Source organism: Pseudopodoces humilis, chromosome 16, assembly GCF_049639895.1.
Source record: "Pseudopodoces humilis isolate 2021_Gansu_Grassland_sample_001 chromosome 16, ASM4963989v1, whole genome shotgun sequence".
Taxonomy (NCBI): Eukaryota; Metazoa; Chordata; class Aves; order Passeriformes; family Paridae; genus Pseudopodoces; species Pseudopodoces humilis.
Window position 1 is genome coordinate 12,033,544 of NC_142215.1, and position 21,117 is coordinate 12,054,660.

Sequence of the window (21,117 nt, forward strand, 5' to 3'; positions counted from 1 at the left end):
CAATTATAAATGGCTGCTTTGATCTAAGAAGGAAACAACAGGGTCCTCTCATATTCCAATGGTGCATCTCTCTCCTTTGTGGTTGAGAGGTATCTGGGACACTGAATAAAGCAGCAGGCAAGCAAAGATGATTCCTGCTTTAGCACTCCAAATTGAAATAATCAGATTAAAAGAGGAACCATCAACTGAAAAAAACCCCACTAGCCAAATTTATCTGACAGATACGCTCCCTGCCAGTGGGAGTGGAGAAAAAACCTGAAACGTTCTTCCAAAATACCACACAGGACTTCTGGTTCCCTTTCTCTAATGGCTACAAAATATACTAATACGTAACAGCTGCTCTGAAGTAACTTATAACTAAAAAAAACACCACCAGGTCTTTCTACTGACAACCACAGTACTTCAGAACCATTCTAAGACAATCTGAACTCCTCTACTTGTCCATGAATTTTATATCTAGCATCTGTGCATTTTTTCCCAAGAGATAGGAGTATTCATTTTTCAGTACTAGAGACTGCTTGGGCCAAGTACAATCTAAAAAATTTAAAAATTGGTTTTCTCTTACGAAACTTGGTGAGCAGAAGTGATAACCAATGGAACATTCTGCACAACCAAATAGCACCTGGGCCCTGTAGTTATGCCAGATGAGCTGGGAGAAGGCATCAAATATTGCCCAGCAGCATTCAGCATAGCACTCCAGGCATAACAGAATGACTAAGGATGCTAAAAAGGTATCCTAAATTCTTGAACTTAAAAAGGAATATCACAGCTTGGCTTTATCTCACCTGAGTCTACCTCGGTAGCTGGTGGAAGAATGACATTTCCTGAGGGTGATTTACTCTTCTGACTCAGCACAGAGTTGAGGATGATTGGGCTACTACCTCCTTGTCAGCTGCCTGTGATGCACTGAGTTGGTGTGCACAGGCAGCTGAGCTACAAAGCCAGGTGTTTCCAGCCTGTACAGAAACTTACTTAAAAGTAATATGATTTTTCTAAAGCTCCTGATGCTCCCACACACCAGAGGCAGGGGTAGGAACAGGGTCCCCATTGTCTTGATTGCAGATGGATGAGTTCTTCTAAGCTGTCCATACCTAAGTCTCACTCCCTTTCTCCAGCCCTGGGAAAATCTGCCTGTAAAAATGGGCAAGTGCATATCAAAGGCACTGTTTTCATAGCCACTGGCCCAGTTACTCCAAGCAGAAGAAAGGAACAATGTCTGGCCTCTCCAGTACAGGTCAGCAATAAGTGGAGCAGTGCTGCAATGATCCACACTGTAGGACTGTTTGGTTTTGGGTTTTAGTATCTTATCCATTTTCTTTGTTTTGCAGAACACTAGGAGTGTTCAAAGAGAGGGAAAACACTGATCAAAGGGTCGATAATTCATGTGATAGTAAACAAGCAAGCAAGCACTTCTTTCCTGATATTTTTTCACACAACTTAACACACATGCTGCTAACGATCTCACAGATCATTTCTTTCAATACAGAGCTACAACAGAACATTTTAACAACCATGCCAACCAATCAAGTAGCAAGCATAAAAGCCCAGAATTGCTGTATTGCTTTCATGATACATGCATGGAAACTAAACTAGTTCACAGAGGTTCTGTGGGTGGATTTACAGAGAAGGCCAGAATAAATAGTTGAACTCTACAGTGCCTGCCAAGAGCAGTGTGTGCCATGCACTTTTGGAGAGCAAAGAAGCATCCAAGCTGTATGTGAGAGTGGGCATGGGCAGGATGACAGATGATGCATTCAATTTAGAATTACCTTCTGTTGGATGTGCACAGCAAACCCAGAAAACATCATCGCCAACAAAATAAAATAAAAATCAGAAATGCAGTTCTACTACAATTACTAACAAAGAGGCAGAAACGAAAACCAAAAATAAAACATTCTTTACACTGGTTTTGGAAAAATTTACCATAAGGTTGTTTTTTAGTGTTTAGACTGATCACTGAGCCTGGCCAAGCTGCTGCCAGGCTCTCACAGCAGCTCTGTCCCCACTGTCTGTCCCTCAGTCACTGACCTACATCCCACAGAGCACCCTGTCCCTTTGTCCTGCAGAGTGGCTGGCTGGCCTCTGCCAGCTCCCCAGAGATGCCACCTGCCTCCCCCTCCACCCCCAGAAACCTGCTTCACTTAAACCACTTCAACACTTCCCCCAGCGGAAAGTCTGCTGTGGTGTTTCATTATACCACATGTTTTAATCACTTAGCTTCATATTATCTGCTCAGAATAGAAACAGAAGAGAAAAACGTTGGTTTTCCTGATAGAATAACATCATTTTAAATAGCCTGTCCTTGATACCCAGCTTCCTGGGCCATTAGAGCTAGCAAATTCCCAACAGCCACCAATGTGCAATGTCAAGTTAATTGCCTTCACATTTCTGAGAGCACAACCAGCATTTCTGTCATTACAAAACACAGACGATGCCACTGAAAGCCTACTCTATAATATTCCTTCATGCGGTATTTTTCAATTCAGATGTTATCTTTCTTTCATAGATATCAAGGAGACAAGACTGTAAATTATGGTTTGTGTCCCTAGGGTCAATATACTTTATTCCTCTCTCATTTTGCTTCTGGAGCCAAACTTGTCTCTCCTTCAGACATTTTCTGCTCAGTTGCCACGCCATAAACAAGGAGCTTCTGTTTCCAAGTTATAAAATTAAGGGCTTAACTGTTAAGCCTTCTTATACCTCTACAGTATATCAGAAGTCAGTGACATCTCTACAGAAAATATAGCAAATTTTTGTGAAAAAGAAACCCCCCCTCCCCAAATCGCCTTTCCCCCACTCAAAAACCCAAACCAAAAAAAGAGACCCCAAAATGACAACAACGACCCATGAACAGTGAAATTAGTGGCTAAATAGACTGATCTTACATGGAAAAAAGTTAGGATAGAGGACCTTCTAAATTCATGCAGATAACCAAGTAAAACATAAACTGTGTTCAATTTCATTTGATCTGATACTAAGGGAGAAATATTTTCTAGGTTTATTTGACATTTTCTATGATCCTGAGGATCACAGGATTCAAGGGCTCATAACTGCAAAAGAAGAAGAAGAAGAAAAAAATCCTTATACTAACCTTACTTGATTTTAGGACCTTAATTTGCTCTTCATAAACTGTGTCTTTATTCTTTTCCAAAAAGCCTTCACATTGATATTCCACCTGAAAGCCATCATTTTACAGGAGAAAGCATTACAAGTATTAAATAAGAATAATTTGCATGGAATTCACCAGCTAAAGCATTCACATTTAAAACATAATTCTTTTACTGAAGATACGAGCTCCCAAGTGCATCTTTGTTAAATATAGATTTTCCTCAAAGAGGGTGCTTTCCAGTAAAACATAGAACATTAAAACAGAGAAAGGAATACTGCTATTGCATTATACCAGACATATTTCACTGCTGGGAGATGCTCGTGGTAAGGCACCATGACTGAATGGTTACCGTAAGGGTGAAGAATCCAAGAGTGTGCTGAGCATCTCCCCCACTGAACTCATCAGGGCTGCAGAGCTGTCTGAAATCCAGATGCAACTGAGGACAAAGTATCTCTCACCTCATTAGCTGAGAGGCAGTAAGTACATCTGCCTGCAGATTATTGTGGAAATGGCTCATTTGTGCTCCAAAGGACTGATTTTACCAGAAGCAATAAAACGTCTGAATGTTGTGACAATATGTAAGAACCCTCTGTCACAGGGATACAGTGTCTCCTGGACCAAAGAACAGCCAGTGTCAGATAAAAACCTACCATTTATTTCACTGTCCTAGTTCAAGGCTGAAAGAAAACCAAAATTACTGTCAAAAGTCCACTTATCAGTGCTCGCACAATGACACTATACCCTGAGCTGCAAAATATTTCAAGGAATTCCTAGAGGAAAGAGGACAGAGGATGTCCCCAGGGTTTCTGCGCAGCTGGAAGCCCACTCTGAGCACTGCCTGGGGCACCATCCACGTTCTTACTGCAGGAGGCCACGCCAGGAGAGGGCAGCAGCATCCCTGCCTTGTCCAGGAGGACAGCATCAGCACAGACCGCTGACCCGACAGCTGGGCCTTTATTCCTCCTCCCAGATGTCTGTTCAGGTCAGCACACAGAAAACATAAAATGCTTAGCACAGACAGCACAGCAGAGCTCAGAGCTTTGCTAGTACCTGCTTGGAGCTACTTTCTGCCTTCCTTGGCCCTTGCTGCTCACAGACTAGACATAGGAAAGCCCTGCTTTCAATATCAAAGTTTAACCTAATGAACAGATTATGAAATATTAATTAAATCCTTCTTGTTCTCTCATCCACAAAATAGAGCAGAACTCGTGAATCTAAACAGCTACAGAGCAGTTCTTGCTGCTTTCATTAAGGTAACACTAGATGCAAAAAGAATAGGACCCTTCACAAAAATTCAGGAGCCTGGGAGAAACCTAGCAGAGACAGATAAAGGCCTCCCATGTCAGCATGTGCATACCTACTGGTAACAATCACAGCTTCTTGAAACCTTTTTTGACAAAGCTGACAATATTCTGAGGCAGCTTTTCTGATTAACAGGACAACTGTATTAAATGGGATTATTATTATTATTATTTTTTGTTTTAACCTGAGGAGTGACTCAGTTTGACGCGAACTGGGAGCTGAACATGACATGAACCCCACTGAGACACCCCTCAGCCAGCTTCCTAGAAATAGCTGTTCCCTGAGCAGCTGAGGCGAGGGTGGGAGCAGCACACACTGCTCCAGCAATAGAAAAGGGTGTGTTAGCCTCTCTCCTCCTTGCACACTGAGACGGCAGCAAAAACGGCTTTAATTCGTCGCTGCTCTTTAGCTAAAAGGAGGGGGGTACAGGATTTCCTTTTTTGTACAATTCTGTTGCATAACTGGAATTGACACAGTAATGCTGAGAGCTGCAAATGCACTAAGCTTCCATGTTTGGAAAAAGGATGGTCAGTGGTTACAGCATGTGGTGGAGTCAGGAGCTCATTTGTGTCTCTGGCTCTGCACAGCTGCCAGTTCACCTCCTCCTCCTGATCACATGTTGAGGCAGGCATGCTTTTGTAAGAGCCAAGTAGAGCCAGGGATGCCACTGCCCAGCTCTCCTGTAGCAGCCCCAGGATCCCCTCCCACACCCCAGCAGGAAAGCTGTGCCACAGGAAAAGTCCTTACCTTGTCAGCAAAGTGCTTGATGATAAAGGCCTTGTTTGACATACGTGGTTTTTCAAAGAGAGCACATTTATTCAAATGAGTATTGTACAGTTTTTGGGCCCAAGAGTCATCTGAGCCTTTTGGCATCTATAGAAAAGAATACAGAACACATTTAAAATGTCTTGAGAACTTTTCAGTAACAAAAGCATCTAAGAAAATGGGGGACAAGACTTGATGATTTGCTTTCACATTCCAGGTCCTCAGATTCCCAGCACTGCCAGAAGCAAGGACATGGTAACCAGCTGTGTGCATGCCAGTTCCACACTGGGTACTAGGCACTGGCAGCAGGCACAGCTGCTGGGACCCATCTGACACCAACAATGCCTCCAGTGGCACACACCTGAAGGCAGAGATCCCAAAGGCACGTTACCAGAACTCATCCACCTCCATCAGAGATTTCTTGTGATGCTTTGTGATAAATAAAAACCCCAAGCTGGGTTTCCACTGAAGCAGACATTCTGAACCATCCCCTGTATATGGCTTGGCATAAAATAAACCAAGATAAAAGACAAAGGGTGAAACACCAAGCAAGAGGCAATTTGGGGAAATCTGACGGGACCGAGGACTGCACTTATCCTCAAGGAAGAGAAAACTGTCAAAGTCCAAACAAAGTTGATCAGAGACCCAGGAACAGCTACAGATACATGAAGGAGAGGAAGAGGAGGAGTTCATTACTAAAACCATTTTTTCTCCTCCTGTAATTGCTGATTCTGTTTGTATGCTTTCCAAACTCTTGCACCAGCAGAGTGTCAAAATGACAACTGTCTGCAGATGACTTTTCCCTGTGAGGCCCAGAAACAGGACAGCTGATAACCTCTTTCTCTGTGAAAGTCCTTGAACACACACCTTGCACTCCTCATCCAACAGATCCAGAACTCCCATTTTGGCCTCTATGAGGTTGATACAAGGCTGATTGTCGTAGAAATCAATCAAGGTCCACGGTATTTGTTCCTTCATATATTCTTCTTGTTCCAGCTTAAAGACATGCTGCAGGGCAAAAGGAAAACAGTTTTCTGTGAAATGAAATGCAGAATAAATACACTGAACTCTCAAATGAATTCATCTTGGCACATTAATCCAGGCTGTCAAGTGATACACTAGGTTCAACTGAATAAACTCTTTAACAAGTGTATGAAAAATAAATTAACCTTTTTTCCTGGCCTAAAAACAACAGCCTAAATTAAAGCACTCCATATTCTCCGCAAATATCCTTTTTATTATATTATCCAACAATTACTGTAAGCTCTTTTCTCTTATAAAAAAACAACACAAAACCCAGAAAAACCTTCAAGTGCAGGAACAGCAACCTATAAAGTAGGATGTGCCATGCTTTTATGATTTGGAAATTATGAACACTGCTCTATTTCAAGCCAAGTTTCACTATAAATACCTTTGTGTTTCCTTGTAAAAGAACAGAGCTCTATTTCCTCTTAAATGGCTGCTGATTTTTTTTCTAACATGACGCACTGCATTAAAATTTACTCTTCAGCAGAAGCTGAAAGAACATTAGCACTAGAAATCCTTTAAGGAAAATTCTGTGACAGATTTATCTGGTATGAAGATCAGTTGCATATTTATTCAAAAATATTATCACAAACAACCTGCACAACTTTAATGAAACGTGTGTAAGAGATATATTAAAACTTAAGGAAAAAACAGAATAAGGTATTAAACAGGCAAACTGTGGTCTTAATAGAACAAGCACCTTGAAAAACCCATAAGACTGCTGACTCCAGTTATTTTTGATGATGTTTCATCCCCCACTTACATTTTTCTGCACACTTACTGCTGCTGTGGCAGGTGGATGCGTGCTGGGAGTGTCCCACCACCAGCACAGCAGGGTCTGGGGGTGCCCCAACGCCTGAACTGGGGTGCCAGCCCCAGCTGCCTCAAGCTCAGTGCACAGCCCAGACATCTCACACATCTACCAGGCCACAGAAAACTACCCTGACAAAGCTGTTTATCCCTTTATTTCATTAGCTTAATGCCATCCTCCCCAGAGCCGCGCCCGTGGGAGCCATTCCCACCCTGCACCTGGCAGGAAAACCCTGGCAGCGTTCTACTGGCGAGTCATATCCAACACAAGATCTGAAAGAAAACAGAAACCCGTTTTTTCACTGTGAAGGAACCAGCCATAAGGAGGTGAAAAATGCCTTCAGACCTGATTTTCCCTGTGGGTGGTGGGCACCAGGCAGGGCAGGGTGGTCGGGCAGTTCCCAAGCAGCCTCTCCTCAGCCAGGCTCAGGCCGCTCCAGGCAGCACACGAAGGTTTGCTGGCTGCCACCAACCACAAGGCTTCAATTCAAAGCAACCTCCACCCCGTGTGCCTCCATGGCAGCCCAACAGGTCTGTGTTCACCAGCACGGGGTTTGGCAGCTTGGCAGGACACCAACACAAGAGCCCTGTCACCCCCTCCTTCATGAGGCAGGTGCTTACAGCAATGGCACGAGAGGGAAGGCAACGGGGACACAGTTATCTTTACTGAAGAACAGAACCATTACAGCTCTTACAGGAACTAGATTTTACTGTACAGCTGGGAAAACTCCAAGATGCCCTGTGCCTGGCAGTTACAACATCCCACTCACGGAGCTGAAGCCAGCCATGGCCCTACCCACACGGAACGGGCACACCAGGGCTGGAAAGCCCAGCCTCTGCTCCAGCACCCTGCTTACTCCCTGGCACAGCGGGATGAACCCTGGCACAGGGGAAGCGGTCCTGTGAGCACACGCTGCCACACAGGCAGGATCACGGGAGTCCAGAGCGATCCCGGTGCTGCAGCAGAGCCTAGCAACAGACCTGGCAGAAATAACTCGCCTCGTCATTATGCAGGTAAGATATGTAATTGCAAACGTCACCAAGGCTGAGGAGAGAATTGTGATCTCTCCGGAGGAGGGAGAAGAGCCGCCTTCTGCCACACGTCATTCATCAACTTCAGGATGCAGCTGAAAAGCCTCAAAAAATAACAGCGGGGAGGAAGCGCGGGTGGCAAACCTCCAGCAGCGGAGCCGTGCTCTCCTCTGCCCATCCAGGGGCTCTCCGAGGTTACAGAGACACTGCTAACTCCAACTTCTTCCACACAGGGCTCTCAGTGACAGGCAATCTCAGCCTCTTAATTGCCAAGCACTGCTTCTGCCTTATAATTGTTACTTGATCAGAATTTCAAATAGTCCCAGAGCAGCAGTTAGTCATAAAATCTATTTCTAGGAGATAGTCGATCTTTCCCCATCCCTCAAAGCCCACGGCCAGGACAGCTGCTTAATAGACTGATGGAATTCATCCTAACCACTGGGGACCCAATTAGCAGAATGAACTTGGATGAGGGGAAAGGGAAAAGGAAATGCCAGTCATTTCCTACTTACCATATTGAACTGCTGCTGCAGTTTTTCATTGGCATAGTTGATACAGAACTGTTCAAAGCTGTTGATTTCGAATGTTTCAAATCTAAAATATGCATATACTCAAAATTACTAGTGTATTGAAAAAAAAAGTTACCCCATAATTTTAAATTCCCTCCCTCCAGTTAAATTAATTTAATTATTTCAGGCACAAATAACACAGGTTAAGCAAGAAAACACAAGGGAAATGGCAAGTTGCACTATGTAGGCAGTTTAGTGATGTTCCCTCTCTAGGCAGGGATGAGGAACTCAGGGAACGGACTGATGTTCCTGGAGAGCACATTAGTTATCTCTGTCCTCTCTGTAAGTGCCACCTTGAAGGAACATGACATGAAAATAGTCTTGTAACTTTCCAAAAGGCAACAGATAAATGAACTATCAACAGCAAAAATCTGAATTCCCACTATAAATGTCAAAGTCATGACAAAGATCTTAGTGTGTCAAAACTGAACACCTACTTCCTTCAGCTGGAATAAGCAGCTGCTAAGGTTTGGGGTTCCTTTGTGTAACCCATGCAGTGCCAGATGATAAAGACAACGATGCTATGCAGCCAGATAATTACGTAAATGTCACATCTCTGACAAAAACTCACCCATAGATGTCCAATACCCCGATGAAAGAATGCTGTTTTACAGTAGCGTGAAGGGCTTTGTTCACATGATCTACAATCCAGTTAAAGAGATTAGCATAGATATGTTTGGCAAGTGCATCTCTGGCATTGATGGCATGAAGTTTGGAAATTGGCTTGATGTAGGTTTCAGTGGCAGTGGCGAGCTTCCTATGGCAAAGCCAGTGGGCCATCTCCTCATACTCCACACCCATGAGGTCACAGAAGATGGTGAGGGGCTCATGCTTGGGCTAATAAAAACAGGCTCATTAGATATTGAAACAGTATTAGTGATAGCAAACATACAATCATGCAAACAGAACTGCCTGCCTGCAGTGATCCTACAATAAGCAGCAACAGCAGCTTCCTCAGCTCTTCCTCCTTCAAAACCTAGCAAGTTCCCTACCCACTCAGCACATTCACATTGCTGAAGTGAGTTAGTGAACAAGCTTCCTCAAAGACATTTGTTTTACTATACCCATGTTCACTAAAATGCTTCACACAGGGAACCTGCAACCTTCCAAAAAATGAATCATCTGGCTTCACTGGGATGGACTTGGTATTTTGAATTCTTACAACTGTGTCAGGCCAAACGAATGGCAGCTCCTGAGTGAGGCTCTTGACTGCTCATGTACAGCCATGGCAGGGAGTGATGGGCAATGAGGCCCAAGCCAAGAACACGTGGGGTCTGGTCTCAGTACTTGAAGTATTTTCTCAGTGAATTCTAGAGACAAACATTAAGAGATTGCAGCACATTAATGATGTTCTCTAGCTCTCAAATTCAACTGTACAAGAGAAAAAACTGATCTTTGTTTAACTGGGTAAAATCAACCAGCAAGGCTTGTATATTGAGATGGGGATATAAGATTTCTGCATAAAGATCGGTGCAGTGCATTTACCACTCAGTAAGATATTACACTTTGTGACTAACATGCAAACTGATCACTAGAAATCAAGGAGGACAGACAGGTCTTTCTTTCTCAGGAGCTCCCCTAACACTACTTCCTCATCATGCTCCCATTGCACCTGGTGGCTCAGCAGCACACTGACAAGCACTGTCTTGACAAGAACAGATGGCAGAGGACTGCTACCACATGTCCTACAGCTTCAGGGTATATCAGCTTTAAATATTTCCACATCCTTGTGACTTCTCTGGGGCTTTTTCTAGTTCTTTCAGCATACAGGCCCCATGCAGCTACACCTCCAAAATCCAATTAACTGAGCATGTTTTGCTGGCTTGGAAGACAATAATAAAGTAATAATAATTATGAACCCTGCACAAAAGAGTGTCACATTAGGGTTGCTCAAGCTGACATCAAATAAACTGATTCACTGCCACAGCAGCATAGGGAACCCTTTGCTGAGCAGCCTGCAGCACCAGTGTTCCATCAGAGCAGTGCCTCCCAGCAGAGCAGTCTGCATGGCACAGAGCTCTGTGGTGACATGGCTACTGCCAGAGAACAGCACAGGTAATGATGTCCCTGAGCAGACATTCACCAGGCATTGTCAGGCCAGGACAGGGTTGCACAGGAACCTGCAGCTTTTTCCCAGCTCAGCCAGTGGGACTCCTGCACTGGAGATTCTCATCACAACACAGGCAAGCTCCTCATGTCCTGGGGCTCATCAGCTTTCTACCTGTTACCATTAAATGAGCTTTCTTTATAGTGAAAGCCTTTATAAGACACCAAGGAGCCAGACTATTGCTGTTTCAAAGCAGCTATCAGACCCCATGGGCAGGTGGTGTCAGGGCAGGAACACCAATCCCCTCTGGCCCCATGAAGTGGGGAGCCCCATGTGCCCTGCTGTCTCAGCTCCAGAAACTGCCACTGCAGATTCTTGAGAAAGGGACTGACAGTGACAAAAGAAAAAAACACTGAAGGTGTTGCTACTCTTGCAAGAGAGAGAAAGATGAAGGCTTTGCAGGCCAGCAGCAGATATTCAAAGGGAGGAAGAAGGAGAAACTGGTCACTCTGAATCCATAGAAGAGACCAGCCAGAACTGTTTTGTTTCTCATCTCCAAAATATGGGTAAGAAGCCTGGGCCCTCACCAATGAGGAGGTGATCAGGCTATGCAGTCCTTGTTGCTGACCTCCAAGGCAAAAGAGAACTGATAAAACCATGACACTTAGATGAGTCACACAAATCATATCTGTATATCCTATGCTCATGGCTAGACATCCCAGAAGACTTTGAAAAGCATTTATTTTGCAATTATTTAGGGCATTCTGGCATTTCTTATAAAAAAAAAGCCATCTGGCAAAGCATTTTCTGTGTGCAGGGAAGATATTCATGTAGGAATATAAAGATCTAGACACTTGCTCAGGACTTCAAAGCCAGCCTGCCTACTAGACTTTTCTAGGACAGATCAATTTACAGCTATTATTGTATACCAATGTTATACTACAGAGAGTACTGTCTAAAGCCTCTAAACTGTGAAGAGTTGAATCTATCAGCAAAAATCTGTGAAAACATTAGCAAATTAGAAATAAACCCATTTCCATTTTACTCTTTTTCAGAAGAGGTCCCTGCAAACAAGCAGAAGGCAGACCTGTCAGAGTGCAAACCATGTCCTTCAGCTCATCTGCTACTCACAGGAACAGTGCAGCTGTCAGAATCCCGAGATGCAAACTCCACGTTGCCCAAGTGAAGGATGCCAGCAAGGATTCTAAAAATTCCCATCTGGTACGAATCACTAATCCCTGCAAAAGGATGAATAAAATGTTTTGAATGGAGAGAGCTGCAGTTGACAAAAAAAATATTAAGGAGAGAAAAACAGTGACTGCCATGTGTGACTTTGACATTTGACAGTACTAATTGCCTCACTTCTATCAAAACCGTTTTACAACCAGATGAAAAAAAAATCCATTAAAATGAATCATTTAATTTGCTGTTTCAAAGTGCTTTGTCAGTGACCTCCAGCACTGTATATGTTACACCAAGGGAATCCACCATTTATGTTCACACAATGTACACTCCTCTTAGATTTGTAATTCTACTACAATTTAAATACCTTCTTCATGCAATACCAGTATCTCGGTCCCAAAGTTCACCAAATTCTCCTGGTTTTAAATACAACAGAGTATGAAAAAAACATACACAAATAATATAGAAAACACTTACTGGTGTATTAGATTTAGGATATAACTGTGATTTAGCAATTACCTAGCAAAGTGCAGGCCTGCCTGGTGTTCGCCATTTCCTTGGCATCATCCACACCATCAATCACAGGGCTTCCACCTTGCTTCGTATAGTGAAAGTAATTTGCATTCCCTGTAATAATAAAAAATATATATATTTTACACACATTGATGCAGAAATTCACAGCACATCTGTAAAGCTGTGTCATGATTAAGCTGCTCTTGGCAGAATCCATGATCTGACATGTATATTTTCTCCTTCTGGCTCATAAGACACACTTATTCTAAAGAGCATTTTTTTTCAAGATTTAACTGTGCAAGTAAGTATTCTTTAATCTACCTGATTCCCACAGGAGGTCCTCAAGCATATTCTCTATTTTTGGTTGAGACTTCCACAATTGTGGAATAATCACTTAGGAAGCAGTTACTCTCCAATCCCAAGCCAACCACCTACGCAGTAGCTGCAGATTTGAGAGCAGCAGCACTTTGGAATTATGTGACAGATATTACTATGCTATTACTACACCAGGATATTATATTTTTCCCATTTTCTTCTCTTTTCTAATCTATGGTCTGTTTCAGCCTTATGAGTCTCTGTCATCCACTCAGGCTGAGAAGTCGAGGTTGGAGAAGAGATAGCTTCACACTGCTCTGGGCACAGCACTGGGCTCCACTGGGAGACCAGCAGCTCTCCCGTGCAAATTCCTATGGTTTCACTGGCCATGCTTCCAGCTGCACTAACAGACTCCTTTTCTTCTGCTCAGCTAAGGTTCCAAGAATGCTGAAAGAGAAGTCTGCTAAATGGCTTCTTCAGTTATAATTACATCAGTTCCTTTCTTTCCTGTGTTAGCAGATGTGAATCCTAAATGTGCCAGGGTGGTGCAGATGAGCAGAGAAACACTCTAAAACCAGAACAGTATTTCAGAATCCAGCACAGGCTGTGCACTTTTCCTACTGTGAAACCAACTTTTAAAAATATACAGGAAGCACTGCAATTTATAATGAATTTTTTAAATGATGACATGGTTCTCTACCTGAGGTCATCATCATGCTTTTCTTTTACAAAGCACCAACTCCTGTCAAACGAGAAACCTTTCCTCTATCAATATTTGAATTTGATAAAAGAAAAAATTCCTCATCTGCTTTTTAATCACCAGGTTAGCAGAAACTGTAAAGTAATTGTTGCTAACAGCCCAAGTAAAAGTATGCAGATGCAAAATAAGCTTTTCAGGTGCTTATACCAGGAAGGGTGAAATTCTCTAGTGGCTGGAACAATGGAGAAAAGGTTTTAAAGAACTTAGAGAAAATAATTTCACCCTCCAGGACACAGTAAGTCCTATTGATTACAACTACAGTGTATTAGAGTCTGCTGAATAAACAAATCTGTTACTTTTGTTTTATCAGAAAACCACAAAATCCAAGGTCTATCATTTTAGTTATTTCAATACATTTTAGTACTTGAAGGTTTAAAAGTTTAGAATTTAAATGCCAGCAATTCTTCATTTGTGTCTTTGGCTCAAAAAGCTCAGAGATGCTGCTCTGTCTCTACAATCACACAACACCACAAATGTGAATGTCATACCTAATCGCAGAGTTTTAAACTCAGGCAGTGCTGCAGAGGCACAAAGCTGGTAAAAGATGTGGTAATTTCTCTCTTCTTCTGCCTTTAAAAAAAAAGGAATTTGTTATTTTTCACCACTTAACAAGTGGCAGAAACAACCACGAGCAGAAAGGAATTGCAATGTATAATGCTTTCTCTAGCAATACATTAAGAGCACAGAAGCCACATGGAAAAAAGGAAGATAAATCAGCATCTATCTCTTCCTTCTTGGTTAATTTAATCAATTTTCAACAGCAGGAAGCATGCAGACATTTTAATTTAAAAAAAAAAGAAAGTATGATTTCACTTTTCAGAACTGTAGATTACTATTAGTTATAGATCAGGATTCTGTAGGTGAGTGAAATGATCATATTCAGAAGTTTTTCATATTCCAAAAATAACTAACACTATTTGCCTCAGTATTTACAGTAAGCTGGTAAAGGGAGTATATTCCTTGCCAAGGCAAAGCTTGAATTTTAAAATGAAGGACAAACACAGCTCAGAAGGTGATGACTCATGACCAACACCGTAATTCTGAACTTAAGCACTCTAAATTCCATACCTTCAAACCCAAAAGAAATGAAAAATACTCTATTCCAGCTAAACCATGTACTATAACTGTCTCTTACTTTTAAAATATACAACAGCTCTTCATATAACATCCCCACACGGTACAAACCATAATTATTATTTTTGTATCCTTAGGCAGCCAGTCAAGGACAAGTCCATTTTTACTGAGCTCTAGACTAAAAGGTAGGTAAAGATGGTGAGGACATGTGGGACAGTGGATTGGTTGAAGTATGACATAACAGAATGAAGAGATTACACCCATATTACCTGAAACACCACTCTTGATTTTTCCAAGAGGTAAGTTCTCATGTTAGCACCAATGATTCGATACCTCTTATCGAAACCAATTTCAATGTATTTCCCAAAGCGACTGCTGTTGTCGTTCCTGGTAGTTTTGGCATTTCCAATAGACTGAAAAAAGGGAATATTGTAAAGGTTAAACAGCTTGTAGAAATTATCACATCTATTTAATCATCTACACAGCTCATAAACACTTAACAACATTAATCGTGTCCTGGTTTAAAAATAATTTAAAATTTAATGAATAATGTTCTCTGCCTGGTCAACAAGTTACAACAAAATTTCATTAACGTAAGACTGGGAGCTGATATTCCTAGCAATTTTTCACTTCCACATAGTCTAATTTCATGGGAAAAATCCTTTATTGTTCACTGAAGTCTTTCAAAAGGAAATAAAGAGTCCAACAGAAAGCTCACACACAGATTTCTTTCAATGACTTAGTAAAACTGTAAGAATTATTTTACCTGGATATATTTATATGTGTAGGTGTAAACATACATCTATAGCACTTGCAACTTTTGAAAGTCTACCTATTATAAACCCACAGCCCACTCTGTTCTGCCTGGAGAACAGTTTATCATTACTATTACTCTGTAATCACCACATTTCCAAACTATTTCTGCAAACATGAAATTTAGAAATATTTACCGTGTGCCTAAGCAGAATCTAAAAATTAACGTGCACAGACTTGTGTCATCAACCTGAAACCGAGTCCCTTCCACAGCAGCTTGGTTATTGACCCAGAGAGAGCCCCTGGTGCTGCCCTGCATCGTGCTGAACTTTCTCAGATTAATTCAGTACAGCTTCACACACAACAAACAGTAAGTCATGACTTCCTCAATGGTACATATCCTGGGATGCCCAGGGCAAATAATGCCTGTGGATCCTCCATGGTGCAATTCTGCCTTACCTCATCAGCTTTAGGGTTCACCCCACAACAGGTACCAGCTGAATACAGCAGCATTCAAGGCACGCAAATCCCAACACACTGAACTTCAAAGAAAAGTATTTTCTCTTCTCAATCAGACCATGTTTTAGTCATCTTACAGCAATTCACCTTCTAAAAAAGTCCTAAAGGTATCTTTGTATCAAGAGGAATGGCATTTGGAAGAGCTGAGATGCAGCCTCTCATCACATGTCACTGTGTGTGTGTGTGTGTGTGTGTGTGTGTGTGTGTGTGTTACTAAGCCCTAAGTGCACCACTGGGAAAGTGTCCAACTTTCCCAGTCCACACAGCCATCCACTGGAACTCTGAGAAAGTTGAGAAAAACAAATGAGAGCAAGCAGCACTGCTGAGTATCCAAAATCTGCAAGCAGAAGGCCAGGGAATGGGTCAGTGCCAGCTGGCACAGCCTGAAAAGTGGGATTAGACTGTCAGAAACCCCATGAGAGCAGCAGCAGCAGCACGCACACCCAACAGAGCAGATGTCAAACTGGGCATCACATGGACAGCTGCTGGAAAGGATCTAGGAACAAACTGCATCTCTGCAGTTCTAAGAAATACCAAAATCATTCAAACTGAATGTGCTCTAATTGTACTCTTGTGGTTTTTTGAAAGAAGAAGATTATTGCTACTGTGATATACTTTGTTTTTGGTGGTAGCAACATAATACTACAATATTTCAGAAAGCAATTATTCCTTTGAAAGGTATTAGTGATACGAAAAAAACAGAAAGTCTTTAGGATTATCAGATTGCTTGCCTGAATACAAAGCTGTACTATTTACATAGCTACAGAGGTTAACAAAGAATGAGGGGCAGGAAATGACATATCAAGATGTGTTTTAAGACTTATTGATTTCTACATTTGCAATAGGAAAGCTGTATATAGTTATTGACTGCAAAAGTAGTCATTTAAATAGTTGCTAGAAATGTACAGTTACCTCTTGGCATTACTGAGTATTTAGTAGGCTAAGATAATGTGATGGTAAATAAAATACTGTTTAAGTTGTCCAAACAGAAATTTAAAAATAAAATGAGCTTCCGCTCCTAAGATTTTACAGTCAGCTCAGCAAATGAGGAGTTTCCAGTTTCTGAAATGAAGTACTCATTTTCTTCCTAAAATATATGGGTTAATTTGTGTTTCTACTGATTTATCAACTGAAGAATTCAAAACATTAATTATGCTATCATAAGAGTCTGTCTCAACAACAAATTTTACAGCACTCACTCTAATTTAAAGTTCAAGTGTTGGAAGTTAAAAAGACAGCTTCCATCCAATTACAATAATCTTTAAAGCAGCTGAAATATATATGTAGATACACCCATGTTCACAAAATTGTTATCCCTAGAAAATAAAAATAAAGCACCATCACTGATTTTTAGTGAATGGAAGAAACTCTCTAAGTCCTCAATTTCAACTTCCTTGCTTTTGGAAATGAATTCAGATAATTAGTGGTGAGCTGATGGCCACTGCCTGGGAGATGGGGCCCAAGGGCTGAGAGCAGGATGTTTGCTTTAGGCCTCAGGACCGAACAGAACGAGTGGTGCAGAGTTTGTCACCCAGCAAACACAGAGCACAGTCCCGTCCTGCAGAGCCGCTCACCTGAGCTCTCACTGGCAGCCTGATGGAGAGGACACCTGGCAGCAGGGCAGGGCAGGGCAGGGCAGGGCAGGGCAGGGCAGGGCAGGGCAGGGCAGGAGGGGGCTCAGCCCCCATCAGCCCCACACGGGATGCCAGTGGCCCCGGCCAGGGTGTGGCACCTCCTGCAAGCACCGGGGCAGCACAAGGTGTTCTCTGGGCTCAGCTCACACCTGCACAGCCACCACTGCTCCCAGGGCACAGGGCCCAGCCCCTGGGACAGCTGCAGCTCCAGGCAAGGCTCAGCTCCTTGGCTTCCTCCCGTAGCTGGACACTGCACGAGTCACTGCCCAGCACAGCACAGCTTGTTTTATCCCACAGCAGAAATTTCCAAACACCACACAGCACCACAAACCAGGCACAATTACCTTGTGACAGACACACACAACTGGGATGGGACAGCTATAGTTTTGAGTATCATGAACTCCTCATGCCGGGAGGAAAGGAGGAATAAAACACAGTTATTTTTTTTAAATACCTGAGGAAAAAAAAAACCATGGCAGCATTTCACATTTCACTGCATGCATTCTATTTACTCATGATTTTTCACACTACTGCAGAGAGATGCCCACCATTTACCAAGGCATCAGTGCTCCTAAAAGCATTTTCCTAGGCTGTTCATAGGCATGAGTATGTGTGTGCCTACAGATAGTTACTTCTCTCCAGAAATTCCCCCCAAGACATTCTCTCTGATGAATTATTTCTTCACATAGTTCCTTAACTTCAGCCACAACCTGAATCTACATATGTAGGCAAAGACATGAGAAACAATTCAGACACGTCTAAGAAATCTTTTCTGTTTGGCTGTGACATCAGAATTAGTGTCTCCTGAGCTTCCCAGAGAACAGAGACCCTGAAGCAGGAGGAATTGTACATGTCCTCTCAAAGGCTATTGCCAGCACCTGCCCTCCAAAGCTAATGGCTTTTGGACTTGACTACAGTTGGGTACAACAATTTCCAGAACCGAAACATGAGTCTGAGACAATTATAGCAAAATTACGTTTTTTTCCTCTGATAGAAACTGTGTGCATCTCACGTAACTGTTTTCTCAGTCTCTCTTTTCTAATATTATTTCCTAAAATTTAACATTTGCTTTACTTCCTTTCAGAACACACAACCTACTGGCCCGCACTGTGCATTGTACATATTTGGTGGGTAAGACCAACAATTTTATCCTCTTTGGATACACACACAAAACCAGTCTTGTCTGACTGCATTTGGCCAGCAGTCTGGGAACTACCAGTAACAAAGCTGAAGAGACTTCAAGCAGTATTCACATAAAAATAACTTTATGTGAAATACAATAACAATATTGAAACATTACCTCCCATCTTCTCTCAGTCTTTCATAAATGTTACAAAAATGACGCCTAAAGCAACTCCTTGTAGATGTGTTAAACGCAAAACTTTACTGCATATTTATAAATGTTCTTAAGAAGTATGGATTGCTCTCTCTGTTGAATACTTATGTTTGTCCCAGTAATAACTGCAGCTGAAGGGTGGGGTTTGGTGCAGTAGCTCTCTTACCTCCATGATGGGGTTGGAGGCCAAGACCTTCTCCTCAACATTGGCTTCACTGGCAGATCCACTGACCGTGGCAAAGTACCTCATGGCATACTTGGCAGAGACAGTCTTCCCAGCTCCAGATTCCCCACTGACAATGATTGACTGATTTCGCTCATCTCTGAAACACAAACACATGTGAATTCCCAGCTGTTCTCTCAAGGACACTTATTTTCTGTCCACAGCTTGGCAACAAGCCCTCCACCATAAATGTTAGCAGTACAGCATCAGGTAAGTGCAGGTGGCAGACACAAGGCAGTTAGTTCCCGAGCTCCTGACAGGCTGGCTGGACTGCCTTCCAGCAGGATGCTCCTCCAGGATGGACAGGATGAGCTGTGACAGCCCAGCCAGCCAGCAGAGCTGCTCTAGAGAACCTGGCTATGGCAAAGGATCTGTTACTGCTATTCACTACATGCTTCTGCAGCTACATCTATACAGAGTCTGTGATACAGTGCTCCACTAAATTATCAGTGGTCATTAGTAAAGATCATGAATGCCATCTTACAGAGGGAGAAATCAACAGCTGAGTCAGCCACAGAAACCTTTGGTCCCTCTGCTCTAATCACCAGCTTATCCCAAAATTGTTCTGAATCTGAAAAATTCAAGCATGGCTGTTCAGGACACAGACAGCAGCTCTGGAGTGAAGACAGTTCTTTTGTTGTGAAAAAAATTCTTCTCTTGTAAAAAAGAATAATTTCCATTTGCTCCTAAAACAGTTTTATCTCAACTCAAAGAGAACTCTGAGCATAAACCAAATTATATGAGTAAACAACACACTACAAAATAACACAGAAATTAACGTTAATAGAGTGCAAAACTTTTAAAATAAAGACCATATGTGCTTTATAAAGCTTTTACATTTTCAAAGCAAATGAAGTTAAAATAAAAGATATTTTTAAGTACTCCTATGAGTTAGGTAAGCTTAATTCTCTTTTACACACTAACATGAAAAAAGGCAAAAGGAGGAATAAAACTTTTCCCCAAAGCTTTACAGAGCTGGGGCTGGAACACAGGGAGCACAGGCAAGGTACAGACCAGGCTGTCCTCACAGCACAGGAGCTGTGAATGACACTTCAGGCACCTCCATGCTCAGGCAGCACAGTGACAGTCTGCAGGGCCTGCCAATGGCATCAGGAAATGCTGTGCAGGGAAATCAAAGACATATGCATGGAAAAACTACCTATGGTTTCTGTAGCCTAAAGGCCTGGCAGAAGATCTGGATTCTGCTTCTGGGATGATAAAAAAAGCCCTGCTGATGAAATAATGAAGCTATTTATCAAACACGTATAAATTACATGTGTTCCTTTTCTGTGTTTGGCCTGCCCACCTCAGTTAAAAATTGGTTATTTTGTCTCAAATTAGTGTTATGTGTCATGCTTATGAGCCCATTGGTATCCCAACATACTACCAATCCCAAATGGAAACAGGATTGTGTGCATGTCCCTCAGCATGGCCTCTAATGCACCATGGCCCCAGAGGCAAGAGCTCCTCCTCCTCCTCCTCCCTCCCTCTCTCCCAGGACAATGTCAATGCTTGTGATAACCTCACAGGTACCTCAGATACCTCGGGTGCCTGGCCAGGCCTTCCCACCCGCCAGAAGAATGGTGACCATCTCTATCTCCCACCCTGGAGTTAAAACACCATTCTCATCAAATCCATTTGGTCTTCCACTGGTTTCCTGTGGTCTTTGATGGAACTACTGACCGCCTGTTCTCTCCAAGGGAGGGCTCCATCCACGTCAACTGACCTATTCTGTCAACTCAAGCCAATTCAAGTCCCATCAGATATGAGGGCCCTATAAACTGGACAAGACCCCACAGTAACTGAGGAGTTAGGCCCAGTTAATCACCTGTGGGCACAGGCTCCGGGTAACAACTATTCACAGGCCCTGCTGCAATTCTCAAGGTACTACCTATCTTCAAAAACAATGCCAAGCCCTCAGATAAGAGCACAGCTCCAGCATCCACTTTGTGCTGCTCTCAAAGCCACAGGCTGAAGGAGTTCAGTCACTCATCCCTGGGACAGCCAAGGCAGTATTTGTCTACCAAATTAAGGTACCAGTTGAGGCAGATTTTCCACATTTTGGTAAAAAGGATTTACTTGGAATGGCTGAGTGCTGCTTTAAATTTAATAGCAAAGTGTTAAGAAGATCAAAGCAACCTAATTTTA

At 42.5% G+C, this 21,117-nt stretch overlaps 1 protein-coding gene across 8 annotated transcripts in view; it reads right to left on the minus strand.

The window, feature by feature from the left end:
- Nucleotides 1-21,117, minus strand: part of MYO5A (myosin VA) — a 97,059-nt gene that overhangs the window by 36,166 nt on the left and 39,776 nt on the right. For all 8 annotated transcript variants that reach the window (XM_088062957.1, XM_088062956.1, XM_088062953.1 and 5 more), the window contains exons 5-14: nucleotides 18,913-19,069; nucleotides 14,774-14,917; nucleotides 13,919-14,000; nucleotides 12,362-12,469; nucleotides 11,792-11,898; nucleotides 9,185-9,450; nucleotides 8,557-8,638; nucleotides 6,044-6,184; nucleotides 5,159-5,284; nucleotides 3,092-3,175 (exon numbers count right to left, since the gene is read on the minus strand). In XM_088062957.1, the coding sequence (XP_087919083.1) occupies nucleotides 3,092-3,175; nucleotides 5,159-5,284; nucleotides 6,044-6,184; nucleotides 8,557-8,638; nucleotides 9,185-9,450; nucleotides 11,792-11,898; nucleotides 12,362-12,469; nucleotides 13,919-14,000; nucleotides 14,774-14,917; nucleotides 18,913-19,069 (1,297 nt within the window). The remainder of the gene's footprint in view (nucleotides 1-3,091; nucleotides 3,176-5,158; nucleotides 5,285-6,043; nucleotides 6,185-8,556; nucleotides 8,639-9,184; nucleotides 9,451-11,791; nucleotides 11,899-12,361; nucleotides 12,470-13,918; nucleotides 14,001-14,773; nucleotides 14,918-18,912; nucleotides 19,070-21,117) is intronic.